Here is a 16,339-nt window from a genome sequence, read left to right on the forward strand (position 1 = left end):
GGGGCGGTGCGGGGTACCGCTACCATTTCTGTATCTTATATGTCCAAAATGGAAAGCATGAGATTATACTTGCAGAAAAATAACAACGACAAAACCAGCAGCACTGTCCCCACTGGTTCTAAGAGGCAGAGTGGATGATCTTGCACCCTCACAATAATCCTGTGATGTGGCACTACTATAAGCTCCATTTCACAGACAAGGAAATGAGGCACAGAAAGGGAAACCACCTGTCCATGGTCACACAGCTGAGATTTAAACTCAGGCAATCTGACTCTGGAGTTTGTGTTCTTAACGTCCATTTAAATTGCCTTTCCTAGTTAAAGGCCCACTCATCCACTGAAAGAGGAAAAAAAGGCAGATGGTATTCCAGCAACAGCCTCAACTCAAAAAGGTTTTCCCAATTGAGCCCTGATTTTAAACCTTCTTGGATTCTCTAATACACAGTCTGCAAGATTTTTCTGTAAAAGGCCAAATAGTGAGTATTTTAGGCTTTCTGGGCCCTGGAGTCTGTCATGACTACTCAGATCTGGCACCATAGCATGAAAGCAGCCATGGACAATACGTGAATGAATGGCATTACCGTGTCTCACTAAAACTTTGCTTACACAATAAAGATTTGGCCCATGGGTTTCACTGCATCATCATAAACTCTAGTAACACAGCACCCCACATTTAAGCAAGAACAGAACCCTCCAACTGGGGAAGCTGTGGGCAACACAGCTTACATTGTGTATATAACAACTCTTATATTGTGGAGAACAATATATATATTTGGAGCTGTTGCAAATGATTTTTGTCTTGGGAAAAATAGGGGAGAGAATGATTTCTTCAGTGTTTTCTGATATTTCTATCAAAATAGGGTAGAATGAAACAGTTCAGAGTAAACAACCATCAAGTCAAGAATTTTCACTGATGAAAATTATGGATACTTTGTACGTGTTGTGTGTGTTTCTATTTAATATTTAGTCTCATTTAGATGAAACCACATACGAGGGCAGGCTGGAACCCTATATTGAAATCTCTATGCCTGTCTACTCAGAATATAAGGAGAAAAAAGAAAAAGAAGGGCAGAAACAAAAAATTGGAAGCAGAACGGTCAGGACAAATAATCAGCAAGAAACAAATCTACTGTCTCCTTAATCTTGAAAGTCAGTGGTTTTTAACGCCCCATCTCGGCACCAGGCCCTGGTGCTGATCCCAGCGATGGCACAGCAGGCTTCAACCCCAGGCGCTCATTTCTACTAATTAGTTCAAGTACTGATAAGCCACTTCAAAGCCCGAGACAGTGACGTACTGGGTCGAATGCTTCTGGGAATATATGTATTTTTTTAAAAACCCAAACAAAAAAAGCTTCGCATCTCTATGCTGTTTCAAATTATTTAAATTATGTTCGTTTCAGGACAGACGAGTTACATTTGCCCTTGAGGTTTTCTTCCAGAAATAATTTACTTATTGAAACAAATTAAGAATAATTTCTGATTTGCAAAAAACAAGAACAACAATAAACCACCACCAACCCTCCTAGTGTACATACTGCTCTGAATCAGAAAAAAAGTCTAAAATAGGATTGTTCTAATGTGTTGTAGTCATGTTCTACAGCGACTAACAGATGTTTCCTATGCAAAGAACAGAACACAAACAGAAACCTCTGAGGCCCCACATAGATACAATTTCTTGCATACTAGTAAAATTAAAACATATGTGCTCTAACCTGTTCCCAGTCTCTCCAGGGGATTCTGCCTGAGAAGCAAGGTAATCAGATCCTGGGCATCAGGTGGGGGCGCCTCATCCTTCTCAGGCCAGTTGATCTCATCTAGAAGGAAGAAAAGTAGTTTACAACTTTATTGCTCAAATGCTGGTCCAGGTCCCAACAGCGTGAACTCACCTGGGAGCTGTTAGAAATGCAGCATTTCAGGCCCCACCCCAGACCCAGTGAATCAGAATCAGCATTTAAGGAGCTCTTCAGTTGATTCCTAGGCCCAGGCAAGTTTGAGAGGCATTGTTTTACAAGGGATGAATAGCACAGGTTTTAACAAGGCAGGGAGAGAATACTTCAACAAGCAGTGTCCTTCATTTGCCTTTTTCATTCACTTTTCTTTCGCAGAATTGGCTCACGACAAATTGCTCCTTCTAGTTATTAAGAAGACTCAACATAGTGGAAACTCTGAACACGTGCACTTCAGGCGCTTGCCCATCCAGGCATCATCTGACAGTAACATTTCCTCTCCGACAATTCTCAACTGAGGATTCGGCCACAGCCGCAGAGCTCTTCAGCTCCGAGAAGCAAAAAATAATTTAAAAACAGTAGAAGTAACTGTTTCCAGAGACAAAGGAAAGGTCAAAAATGCTAAGACTGAAGGAGAAAAAAAATCCAAAGTAATCAGAGTAATGGAAGTATTTAAAATCTGTCATAAATATTAGACTATGTTCTACATTCTAAAGGAGTTTGCCTGAAGATAGGTGTGCGTGCTTGTGTGTATGGAAATGCAATAAAAACATGAGTTATATCTGTGTGTGCCTGCCTCTAGCTTCCTCTGCTGCAGTTTAAATCTGATTTGGAAAATCAAACATGAATATGCATCTGAGCCGTAAGGCATCGAGAACAAAGCCAGCATTTGCTGCTTGTGTTAATTAAACAGTTGATTCCTCTTGCCATTCAGGCCTTAGTGTATCAGAAAACAGCCTAGTTATAAATCCATAAACAGCTCAGATATTGTATAAAAGGGTTATACACTGCAGGCAACTCACAAATCTACTTTGTTAAAGTTTACAAATATGCCTGGCTCGCAAAGTCAATGATAGAAAATAATACTGTGATTCAAGGGCTCCTCATATCAAAACGAATTTTCTCCCTATTTCCACTGCTGGACCCTGTAAGCATAGTCCAGAACGCACCGGAGGTGGGTGATGGAGATGTCAGCGATAACTGACAAACTTTGAGGAAGACAGGCCTTTTTGATCTATGCTTCGGGGAAATTTACAAAAACAGCAGGTAGAGCCTATTTAATTATCATTTAGTTTTGCCACAAGCTGCATAACAATAGTTAGGGTCAGCTTGTAGGTTAAGATCTAAAGGTTATTGAATTTTAAATGAAAGATGAACAGCTGTTACAGAAATAACATTACACCATAACAACTACCAATGAAATCATTAACAATCTGTGGATTAAATTTGCTTCCTTCCCATTCTCATTATTTATTATTTGGTAGACATTTGTTTTAGGGTTTATTACATTTTTGTTAATTTCTTCACTGTGCCATTAGCCATTTTTCCCATTTATGCAAATGGTACTCACATTAACCTTTTCTTCCCTGATGCAACTTTCCTATTATGGAAAGGAAGACTGGATAGCAGTGAAATCATTTACAAATCCCACACCAATTTCTTTTACAGAAAAAGCAAACCATAAAAGTTGGTTACATTGCTAGCGCATTTCCAAATTCCATGTTAACAAAACTCCGGTCAGATCAATTCTCAACACAAATTGCTCTCTTGAGATTGTGAAAGTCAGTTATGTGCTATGATGAGTGAGTTCTTTTAATTTGTTGGCTAAACTGTTTGATAAAGGTTAACATTTTAGCAGTAAAAACTGCCATACTCCACAGAATTACACTAAATAGCTGCTTCCCAACAGTGGCTTAAAGATAACTCCTGATGATATTTACCACTGATGACTTGTCCAAATAGCTCTTCTGGAGTGTCCCCAAAGAATGGCACGCATCCAACCAGAAATTCATAGAGGATAATCCCCATGGCCCACCAGTCCACCGGCTTCCCGTATCCCTGCCTCAGAATCACTTCTGGTGCAATGTATTCAGGTGTGCCGCAGACCTAAAGATGATTGGAATATCAGAATAATAGGAATATTAGGCATGAATTAAAATGAGCAATATGGCTAAACACCAATTATTTTGTCCAGAGTACACCTGCTCAACCACATGGAACCACACGGACAAAGGACTTAAGAACAACAATTATAAGTTGGTAACTCTAATACCAAAGGCAATAAATTACTTAAACACCAAAGAAGGGAAATTTAAAATGCTGCTCTAATGCTAAACTATGTGTAATGTGTAATTTCAGATTGAAGATTTGACCCTTTTTGGTAGTTTTACTTATTTGACAATATTAAAGACATCTGTAATCCTTAAATTTAAAATAATAATGCATTTTTTTACCTGTCACTGTCAGAGATCGTTTTAGTATTTATATGACCAAAATATATTCACACTCTGGTAACTCCATAAAAGCATGACAGTTGAGATGTGTTTACCTTAAGTAACTTTACAATGAACAGATTGTGGGCACATGGTAATGAGGCATGCTTAAAGGGAAATGGGCCATGGCTCGGATTTTAGCAGCCGTGATTGTACGATGCATCAAGAGTTTCATGAGTACTCTACTGAGACTCCTGAATTTCTTACAAAAACAGTTTTCCATTTGTCTCTCTCAGACTCTCATCTTGTGTGCAATTAGATCGTTCGTCTTGCTAATAGACCATAATGTTGGGGGAGGAATGAGGAGGAGCGGACAGTTCAAAGAGGCCCAGGGAGAAAAATGGAAGGAATTTGCACTTTATTAAATGCAAGGCTTACATAGACATCTAAACCCCTCCTGGTACTAATGTGAAGACAGCCTGCACAAGTGGATTCCGAATTTCACTGGCAATAGTGTACTTTGTATTTCTCTACAGACCTGAATAGCATGTAAGCTTACCTGTTTGTCCAGGAACTCTCGAGCATCCTTTTCAATGTGACCCTCATAAAGATTGGTAGTCATGCTCATCAGTCCCACCTTGGATAATCCAAAATCTGTCAGCTTTATGTGCCCCATGGAGGTGACCAACAAGCTACAAAGCGAAGGACATATATTACAACGCTCACTTCGAAGCTGGTTCTTTTCTTTTTAGCTTTCTCCCTCCCCCGTCAATTTGTAAGACTATTTGGTATATAGTATCAACCTTATTACAAAGTCCAGCCTGGGAAGAGATGAAGCCACACAAAGATGTCAATTACTTGCATCTGGCGGCTGAGTGTAATTCACAAAGGATGGCCAGAGGCCAGGCCCACTTAATCTTTGTTGGAGCAGCTACATACAGTATCATTTACAACTTAAAACTCTTAGAAAAATTCAAGTGTGGAATTCTGACATCTTTCCTTTGCAGAATAAGGAATTAGAAGAGAAAGGGCTACCAATAATCCCTCCCTTGTCACACATCAGGAACTAAGATAAGCAACTCATCTGTGATTTAAATGAGACATGAGATAAAGAACTTGGACAGAAAAATGTAGTATTGTTTCAGATTTCAACTTCCAGCTCAAATTGAAACTTCTACTCATTAAGCAAAAAACCCTACATTTCTTATACATGCAAAGAATTCACATTTGGCAGCTTTATGAACTTATGTTTTTAAAAATTTTCGTTTTAAGGGGAAAGAAAAATTTTAATTAAAAATTAAAGGAACAGAGGAGTTGGGAAAAAAAAGAAAAGCTACTGGAAGTAAATATGCCAAAATTCTATTAGCTGTCCTTGTTTGGTAATGTTGTGAATGAAATTTTTAAGTTTTTCTGCATTTTCCAAATTTTCTGGAATGAGCATGAGTTAATTTTATCATGAAATTTTCAGTACACTTAAAATCTTTACATATTAACATGTAATGCTCTTAGAGGTGTCTCAAATTAGTAGACAAAGCATGAAATGTTTAATAAACAGTGTCAAGATGAACAGCTAGTCATTTAGGGAAAAAAGCATCTATCTGTATGTCAGATCAGACACCACTAAAATGAATTTCAGATAGATTAAAAATTAAATTAAAAATCAAACTGTGAGTAAAAAGAACATAATATCAAGTATATCCTCTTGGAGTAAGGAAGGATTATCTTTGATACCAAATGCAGAAACTATTCAGAAAACCAGTAGCATTCTATGCAGCTATTCAAAAGTTTACATAATAAAAAGAAGTATCTATTTTTTTTTAGGTTTTATTTTTAGGTTATTTTTATTTTATTTTAGGTTATTAACTAACCCTGGCTTTATAATCATCTTTTTCTTGTTTCTTATAAGCTACTATTATCAGCATCATAGCCTTTAAAGGATTATATAAAAATTCCCATACATACTGTTAAAATAATTCATTTGAGAATATTACGGGAGAATTTTAAAAAGTGCAAAGCAGCATTAAAAGAAAACATTTTTATAGACCTAGGAAAACTTTTTGTATTGTGTGTAAAAAAGACCTGTATTTCATCAGTGTACATACTTGTCTGGTTTCAAGTCCCTGTGTACAATTCCATAATTATGGAGATATTCCAAGGCCAGGACTGTCTCAGCAAAGTACATCCTGGCCATATCGACAGGGAGAGGACCCATGTTCTTCATTAAGGTAGCACAGTCGCCCCCTATAAAACACAAGAAAAAGATGCAGCAGGTACAGCATCAGCTAGGATTGAAGGAGACCATCAGTTTAGATCGCAGAATTGAATTTCAAAGTGGAATGGCCTCTACCCTCAGACACAGTATATCATGTTCATAAGTGGAGACTGTGTGTTAAGTAATCATGTTTCTAATTAAGATGTGATGTTGAGAAAATATATATTTTTATTTAAGAAGCAGTACTCACAAGAGAGAAGATTTGGCTCTGAAGTAGAACTGAAATTTGAAGAACTGCTGGCATAATTTTAGAAACATGGTGACAATTTAAAATATACCAGAATAAAACATGGATTCCAGAATCAGGCTGCCTGAGCTCAAATCAAATCCTAGCTCTGACTCTCACAGGCGGGGAGATCTTAGGCAAACTAGTCTTGGTTCTTTCATCTGTAACATCGATGGTAACAGTGTCATCTCTTTCAGGATTATTGTGAGGATTAAATGAGGTAATCTACGTAAAGAATTTAGGATATTGCTAACACATATTAAACATGTGAAAAATCTTAGTTATTGATGTTAAATTAACTACAACAAAGGTTCATACGGCAAAGTATTGGTGTGGTGAAAAGAACAATGGGAGGAAATCAAGCAAGCTTTGTTTTTGTCTTCTAACTACCACTAAATAACTAGTAATTCTCTCCAGAATTTCAGTTCACTCATCTGCAAAATGAAAAGGGCAAACTAAACGATATTTAAACATTTCTTCACGTTTTATAGTTTTGGGATTGTGTTCAAACAGTTACAAGAGCTTAAATTAGCTGCTTTGAATATTGTTTTGGCCCTTGGTGATCTATTTATTTATTTACGGTCTATTTATTTTTTTAACTTTGTTTATATCAACAAGTCATGGCCACTCAAATACTCAGAATGGATGAAAATAAGATTACTTGGAGCACTTAAAAGGTAGATCATAAACTTCCAAAAAGAAAAAGATTTTCCACAATGTATCTTCTTTCTCCTAAAGCTTTTTTTATTTCATACCATAGACCAAAAGGATGTATTTTTAATTCACCCTTTAAGAAGTTCAATTATAATGAATGTTTTTATGATATGTGATAAAAATAAGTAGGGAAAATCCCATCATCCATATTCTAACTCTAATGGCCAATTGAGAGGAGGAAGGTGGGAGTAGAAGTTACTAACACAGGAAAACAACCTTTTACCAAATAGCACTAATCTTCCCTTTGCTATAGCAGAGCAGGCATTTTACAAGCAATTATCAGAAGATAATGACTGGGAATACAGACATCTCATCGCTTGGCCTCAGTTCCTCAGTGGATACAACCAAATACAGAGGCTTCAGTCACACAAACGAGTGAGGGTTTCTGGGAGCGGCGGTCATGTTCTGTGTGTCAGAGATGATTTACCTTCCACATATTCCATGACCATGCACAGGTGGCGCCTTGTTTCAAAGGAGCAATACATGCTGACGACAAAAGGGTTTTCTGCAAAAGTCAGGATATCCCGTTCCACAAAGGCCTGCTGGATCTGGTTTCGGAGGATGAGGTTCTGTTTATTAATCTTCTTCATGGCAAACCTCTGTCGGGATTCCTTATGCCGAACAAAGTAGACTGCCCTGAAAAGGAGCACAAGAGTTGGGGTTCACAGGAAGAGAGGATGCTTCCGGGTACAGTAAACCATGCGATCATCAACTTTTTTAACTTCACAAGACAGCCGGAATTCAGCTCACACACGCTATGCTGGCAGCTACACACATCCCATTCCAGGCCAAAGTCTTCAGCTAGATTGATTTTCTTTTAAAAATTCTTTCAGTAAAGGTCACAGACCATACATAAGGCATCAAATTCATCTTCACTGCTGAAGGAAGGAAATGGACAGTCTCCAGAGTGAGCTATTTTCCAAGCTAGCTGATGTTTTCCATTTTTCCACAAATAAAAACAAAATCCAATATATAAGTCAGAACAGCAAAGAATAAACAAAGTACACACACATCATGAGCTAGATACGTTAGGTATTTTTTCTCAACTGACTAAAGCAATAATTTTCTATATGATACCCTTGGGATCTGCATAAAGGACCGTAGCCCCTTAGAGCAGTTGGCTTCCAACTGGAGAGTAACGTACTTCCCATGAAATTTCCAGATAAATGAGAAGCGTGTAATAGGTCATATGAGGCTGTCCTGCAACAAAGAGTGGCATGTTTCCTCCCTACAGACCTTGGCATGAGTTACACCTATGGCTCTTTCAACCGGAAATGCATTTCCCAACTTAAAAGTGGGCCAACAATACGCTGCATTTCTGCTCCATCTGACCCATGGCCAAGGTGTCAGGCAACTTTCTTGGGAAATGAGCAGGATGCACTTAATCTTTGCCAAAAACCTCACCCAAATACTCTACAGAACCAGTTCTGGCTGGGTAAAGACAAGGGACTCCCTGAAGCTTTGAATGACGTGGAGGAAAGAAGTAATTAGGAGGAGGAGTCTTAAAACCCCATCTGGAAATGATAAGCAACAAGGACAATGTCTTGGATGGGCTCCTTTTCTCCTAAGTTACTCCTAACTTGTCGTCATTGTGGGAGAACAGAACTGAACTCTCAGGCTAGGCAAAACTCAAATAAGTAATAACTTACAAAAAAAAGCCATCAATCATTAGACGTATGTAATAGGTTACATGAGACTGTCCTACAACAAACACAATGATCAAATAAGTAATAATTTACCTAAAAAGCAAGCAATCACAGGAAAGTTTATCCAATGGTCTGCCTCCTAAAACAAGGGGTATCTGATTTGAGATGCATTTTCCACTAGTTATTTTCATGGTTCCTGAAAAACGAATGCAAGGGGGACTAGAACACCCTACATTCCTGCTGGACCAATATATCAGGGTGATCCACTTCCATCAATCTTGAGGATATGCAATCTCAGTTTAATCAATACTCACATCTTCCCCTTAAGTGTTCAACCAGGAATTCACTTTTCTTTAAAAAAAAAAATGTGTGATTTTATGAGTGAAGAGAAAAGGTGGATACTTCATGTATGGATATCTCTCTTTGTCTTCTCATTGTATCCACCTTTTCCCTTCACTCATAAAATCACACATTTTTTTTTTCGTCTCTGTTTAAACCTTATATTGTTTTTCGCTCTACTGTTTTTTCTCTCTCCTTAATTGTCTGGTCTTCTAGTTCTTCCTTTACTGTACAGTAAAAAGCCCTCTTAACCACACTCCACAGAACCAACTCGAGGAATAATCTGGTGCTCTTATTCCCACTGTACAACAAACTGACATGGGAGCTGGCCAGCTGGGTGCCCAAGGCTGTCTGCACGGGCTAGTCATCCTCCTTCAGGAAGCTCTGACACTTGGGCTCCTCTCATCAGCTGGGTTTATTTCCACATCGTTTTCCTGGCTAGGCTTGATATCATGAGTAACTAAATTAAACAAATGTTTAAACTGATGATACATTAGTATGAAAAGGGAAAGCATCGTTTATAAGAAAACTAAATGGAATGCTTTGGAAAGTATTGATAAATGTGAGTTACTAAATACAATCCCCATTGTTTTAGAATGGGTGAGATTTCCAAGACTTGAGAAAATAATAAAAATCTAAATTCCTACATTCAGATTACTTCAAGTTCTTCTTCAACTTTAAAGAAGCTAAAATGGGAAAACAGAAACAATGTATTATAAGTATGGTTTATATTGGAGGTCTTAAAAAGGCCTTACATCAAAAGACTAGTAAATTTATGTATACTTAGGTTAAATTAAAATATTTAAAGTATATATCTTTTTTTATGATTTCCTACTTTAACCAACTTTTTAATTAACCAACTAATCATTCTTTATAAATCAAATTAAAGGCTTTTACAATAGTATTTTTCTTTTTCCAATTGCTGATTGGATAAAATCAAGGTCCAAAGAAAACTGAGCTTCTCATAATCAGGTGATGGCAGAAGGACAGACAGACATGAAGGGAGCACAGAAAATACAAGACAAACAATATGAACAAATATCAGGAAGAGGGATTTTTGAAATAGAGAATCTATTTTTTTAAAATGAAATTCAGAATTCAAATGTTAAAAGGAAAATAAGTGTCTTTATATAATCACTCGCCTGTTGTTTTTTTTTTTTTGGTGAGGAAGATTGGCCCTGAGCTAACATGCATTGCCAATCTTCCTCTTTTTTTCCTCCACAAAGCCCGAGTACATAGTTGTATATCCTAGTTGTACGTCATTCTAGCTCTTCTGTGCTGGATGCTGCCACAGCAAGACTTGATGAGCAGTGTGTAGGTCTGTGCCCAGGATCCGAACTGGTGAACTTTGGACTGCCAAAGTGGAGCATGCAAACTTAACCACTTGGCCACAGGGCCAGCCCCACTCCTGTTCTGGACAGTCAACAGAATACAGCTTACTTTCCACCTTTTTCAATATTGAATATTGAGTGAGTTTAGTGCTGAGGACCCTCAGACAGACGATATTATGAACTTTACTTTTACTATCAGAAGGTTGCTATTTTGATTTTCAATCAAGCGTCACCATTTCTTACGTAAATAACTGCTCAGCATTCTGTCTGAGAACAACAGGAAGTGGAGGAAGGAGAACAGATTTATACACAATTTTATGAAAGAACAAAAGAGAAAGATGCCTCAGGCCCAATTTGACCAGGACCCAGACCAGATTACTTGGTGCACTGTGTAAAAAAAGGCTTCAACCTTTATTCTCAGATTTTTAGTTCATAAAAGTTGAGTGGACATTCTGCTTTCCCCTGCCATGATATACTTATTAATAATCAGTTAATCTTTAGAAAAATTTACCTAAACCAATTGGAATTAATCCCACAGGTAGATTGAGATATCACTGCCTCGGGATACACTTATCTTGATCAAGATGTAAAAGTCAACTAGACTTCTTAATTAGAATTGGCTGTAGCTGGATTTTTGTTTGTTTGTTTCCTTTATGTTATTCATTTTTCACATTTTTGTACTGCTTTGGGAATATTATTCTTAATGCTGAAATTTGTTTATTTAGTAATAATTGTTGTCTCTCACATGCACCTCTCCTCCTTTCCTGTAAGTCAATGTTCCAAATCTACTTAAGTCACCAGAGAGAGAGAGAGATTGAAAAAGAGAGAGACAAACAGCAGCCAACAGACAGACATCTAACACTGTTAAGCAGAGCTGTAAACCTCCCAAGTTATAAAACTGGACTGAACTGATTCAGCCCCACATGTCTCTCCTTTCCAGTCCCAAGGCTTGTTTTCTTTGAAAAGGCTGCTTCTGTCTATCTTTTTCTACAGTGACCTCCCTGTGACATAGGAAAACCCAAGGGCGGGAGGTGATTCAGGGAGCGGGCAACCAGGGGCTCTGTTCTCTCTGAGCCACGCGATAGTACAGACATGCAGAAGTGAGGGGTGGGGGGCAGGGAGGAATGGGGCCAGAAGCTGACAGGATCTAGAGCAGAGCGAATCAGTCCTATCGGGAGTGTGAACAGCAAATGCGTATAAAATTATGCATGAATCTGAGGGCCCAGGACATGAATCTGTGCAAGCAAATCTGCATGTGGGAACGAGAGTGCGGCTGCACCAGGAAAGCCGAGAGGAAGGCCACACGAGAGAGGGTGCCGGAGGGGCCTGCATCAACTGGCACACATGGTCTGTCAGGTAAGTGACCCTGTCCTCTGAGGGTACAGCGAAAGAGAGCAACGTGCATCAAGGTTAGAGACAAAAGCAACGTGGGGGAGAAACGCTGTGCCTTTCGAATTTAGTTTTTTACTTTTTAGAATTTTAAGTCAATTTTATTCTTTCCCTTTAAAAACACTTGAAGTTGTAATTTAAAAATCCGGATGTTAGTGCTCAACTGAAGAAGGACCTCTATACCCCAATTAAGATGGCTAAAAGACATCTTTTAAAACATGTTATAAAACAGAAGGCTACCTAGAGGGAGAAGGGGGCTCTGCTGGGAATCAGTGTCTGTGACCACGCTCTGAGTCTGTCTTTCCCCACATCTAAGTGGAAAGATATCAACTACCACATGGGGCTCTTGTGAGAAGAGAACGTAGACGGAGACACTAGCACAGTGCCTGGCACACAGGAAGTGCTAGCTTTCCACAGAGTGCTAAGTGGGCCTGAAGGGATGTGGAGCCTCCAGTCAGGGATCCAAAATGTGTTAAACAGAGAAGGAAATCAGATGCTTATCAAATGAGCAAATTGGCTTTATAACGTGAATTATCACTAAGCATGATGTTGAGAAAACCATGACGTGTTTTAGCACAACCGGGAGACACTCTTCCTAATGAGAGGGTTCGTTCCCAGCATCGTCACAGAATCAGTGTCACTCGGAGTTACTGACATGAGCAGTAGACGCTGTCACACAGATGCCTACAAAAGCCTCTAGCAGCCCCAGCTCATCTACCCATAGAGGGAGCCACTTGTTCAGCCAGTTGACATAAGCCTGTAATCAGCATCTTAACTGGGTGGGCCAATGGGTGTAGCTCCATTCAGATTTTAAGTAAAAAATAATTAATATGTAGAGGAAATCTGTCAGAAATGTAACAAGAGACTAAATCTGAGAAGAGCAAAAGAGAAAAAATAGTTTTGGCTGATAGGCAGAAGCTCCCGCAGGCAGCTCATGAGCCCATTAATGACTTGGCCTGCGTCCTGGGTGTTTACTGATTCACAGCTTGTTTAACTTCTTGTATATTCCCAACCGTTCCCCAAAGTGTGATACACCTCATCTACTAGACAGTGGTTTAATTGCACTACAAATGAGTTTACTCAACCAATTAGAACTCCAAATACTGCTAAGATATATGTCCAAGTTTTATAAGAGTGGTGCTTCACAGATAATCTTATTCCAGAATTCCACCACCAATAAAATCAGGCAGTGCTCAAACCCACAGATCTATTAAAGCAACATTCGGTCTTCTCCCTAATGAAGGAAGAGCTCCTCCGATGATCTCCAAAACTAAAAAGAACTGAAAATAAATAATAAACATATAAAACCTACAAACAGTTACATGCTAAAACAATTCCTTAGGTAGAGAAGTTTCAGTGAGGTCCTTGAATAAAGTCTTGTAAAAGTAAAACATCAGAAAGCACTATAAGCCACAGCAGGAAATATGCCATTTGATAGGATGCTGAAAACAAATCAGTGAAACACAGAAAGGACTCACAAATATTTAAATTCTTCACTATGTCAATGGTGTGGAAAATATTAGAGGCAAAAAAAAATCGTAAGGAGAAATATCCCTTATGGCACAACAAAAATCTCTTTTATCTCATCTGCTCACATGCGTGATAAATGGCAACAAACGTCTATGGGATTGTTTATCGCTCTCCATATACAGATGAATTGGGATTAATATTTAATTAAACTAGAGTTCATAGTCTGTCTAAAATGGATCAGGACATAGTTTGTGTATTAATTACCCTTCCAAACTATTTATTAGTAACTCAGAAGGATCTTGTCACTATTGACCCTATGGCCTGAGAAGGAAATCATGTCTATAAAAATGGATCAAAGAAGTAGTGCCACTCATGTGATCAGATTATAGTACAAAGTTCAATTGAAAAAAAATTCTGCTGTAATATGAAGGATAAAAGAAATGTATTGCTCTAAATTTTCAACCAGCCTCTTATTTAAGTACTTCTCTCAAAGGCTGACTGTTGGTCAGAGGGGAATTAGACAGGCTAATTCTCAAGTAGTAACACTACATATAAATTTGTATATATTCAGAGTATATATTATATATATCCAGATGTGTGTGTATGTATCTATGCATATGCATCCACACATATATATATATAAATGAATGTCATATATATCTCTCTCATATCAACTTATGGACCCAACAGGGCAGAATAAAGGTGGTAGAAACAGGCATATATAAAAATTTTCCTTTACTTTATAAATTTTTACCTTACTTTATGAGTTTTCCTTTACTTTATAAAGTTTTCCTCTCCAACCCTCTAAAATCCCCCCCAGGTCACTTGATATGTTTTCTGACGGAGCATCCAATGAAAAATGATTTTGGCTGCACATTAAACTCATCAACGAAGGCGCAGTCATCTGAAAACTCAAGTCCCTAACAACATCTATTTGGCATAAGATAAATGTGAAGAAGGTTGTCACTCAGGTATGTTAAAATACAGCAGAGAATTTTCTTGAATGACTCACCCATAGGCTCCATTACTAATCAATTTAATCGTTTCAAAATCACTTTCGCGAGGTTTCCGTCGAAGTTTCAGGGAAGTATTAGAGCTCTTGGAAACAAAACACGAAAGTTAAAAAATAGTTGAGAATCTAAGAAAATGATTTTAACGGCAAAATAAATAATACTTGAACTACATGCTGTGCTGTTTAATATGGCAAAGGGCAGTATTCTAGCCAACAGAACCCAGGGGACAGCTGTCAAGACCAGTTTTCCAGAGCAGGGCTGATCAACTACTCACGACAGTATCTCATTTGCATGTAAGTGAGCCCCCACTCCCAGGAGATAAAGGCACCAAGCTTCTGAAAATTCCTAATTTTAATTTACTTCTGTAAACTATTCAGGTTAGCCTCATCTAGTCTTTTAAAGTTTCGAGATTTAAGTCCAAAATGCCAGACTTCCTTCTTGTTTCAGTTGGCCAGAAAAGAATGAGCTAAAGTGGCTATTTGTGGGCTGGTGGATGATGGGGCTTCTCTGGCCCTCAGCAGAGCATGTCTATTTCATCCTGCGGCCATCTTTCTTGTTTGGAAAAGGCAGTCTGCAATGAATGAGACACCCACCGAAGGCCTGCTCTTCAGTACTTCCATAACATAAATCTTACCATAGTTTATATATCAATTTCCAAAATGATAGCTCTTTAAAACGTTTAGCTCAAAGGACAAGAATAAATAAAATGATTTTTTAAAAGCAAATTCTCTGGTGGCCAGCCCAGTGACATAGCAGTTAAGTTCATGTGCTCCACTTCAGCAGCCTGGGGTTCACGGGTTCGGATCCCAGGCATGGACCTAGCACTGCTTGTCAAGCCATGCTGAGGCGGCATCCCACATAAAATAGAGGAAAATTGGCACAGATGTTAGCTCAGGGCCAATCTTCCTCACAAACAAAACAAAAAACAAAATTTTGGAATCCCATGTATCTTAGCACTGAGTGGGTATTAACAGCCCCTTTGCTACCTCAGCAGAGCTCAGAATTCCCTTCCTATAATTTTGGAAGAAACCCTATGACCCAGAGGTATGTGCCATCCTCTCCTATTCAGTGCTGTCATCACTGACCTTGTCATCAATTCATCTTTGGAAGATTTGGGTACCCAGCTTCCCACTTTCCTTTCTGCATGTATCTCTCACCATCCTAGGTGACTTCAGTGTCTACACAGATAATTCACCAAACACCTTGGCCTCTGGGCTACTGGACTCGCTCAGCTCTAACCAACTATCTCTTGCCTCTATTTCCCTTTGGCCATTGGCCACAGGACCTGGATGTAGTCATTACCTGCCAATGTTCCATATCAGAAGACGTAGTAATTCAAGACTGGGCCCATTTACTTGTTCAGCCGCTCCCACTGCTCTTCCACAGCTTGGGCGGAAAGGCCCTGCCCTCTTACTCTTCCTGACCCGAGTGTCCTCATTTATACCCATGGATGACTCCCAAGTCCTTTAGACCTCCACCCAAAACTCCCCCTCTGAACGCCAGAAGATACCATGCCTTATATACATGCCAGTTTGACGGCTCTTGAATGTCTCAAAGGAACTTCAGTCTCAACACATTCAAAATCACACCAGTTTTTGATAATGGAATTAACAAAAACAGTTATCGTTTATTTAGCATTCACTATGTGGTGCTGTCCTCACCATTTTTCACAGACTATCTGGTTTAATCTTTTTTTGTTAAAGATTGGCACCTGAGCTAACAACTGTTACCAATTTTTTTCTTTAAAGATCAGCACCTGAGCTAACAACTGTTGCCAATCT

The 16,339-nt window shown here is 38.7% G+C and overlaps 1 protein-coding gene across 11 annotated transcripts in view; it reads right to left on the minus strand.

Moving 5' to 3' along the window:
• Positions 1 to 16,339, minus strand: part of MAST4 (microtubule associated serine/threonine kinase family member 4) — a 574,884-nt gene that overhangs the window by 31,999 nt on the left and 526,546 nt on the right. For all 11 annotated transcript variants that reach the window (XM_046672111.1, XM_046672109.1, XM_046672105.1 and 8 more), the window contains 6 exons: positions 14,558 to 14,643; positions 7,798 to 8,006; positions 6,261 to 6,399; positions 4,718 to 4,850; positions 3,667 to 3,832; positions 1,712 to 1,813 (listed from right to left, as the gene is read on the minus strand). In XM_046672111.1, the coding sequence (XP_046528067.1) occupies positions 1,712 to 1,813; positions 3,667 to 3,832; positions 4,718 to 4,850; positions 6,261 to 6,399; positions 7,798 to 8,006; positions 14,558 to 14,643 (835 nt within the window). The remainder of the gene's footprint in view (positions 1 to 1,711; positions 1,814 to 3,666; positions 3,833 to 4,717; positions 4,851 to 6,260; positions 6,400 to 7,797; positions 8,007 to 14,557; positions 14,644 to 16,339) is intronic.

The sequence above is a fragment of the Equus quagga genome, chromosome 9 (genome assembly GCF_021613505.1).
Source record: "Equus quagga isolate Etosha38 chromosome 9, UCLA_HA_Equagga_1.0, whole genome shotgun sequence".
Taxonomy (NCBI): Eukaryota; Metazoa; Chordata; class Mammalia; order Perissodactyla; family Equidae; genus Equus; species Equus quagga.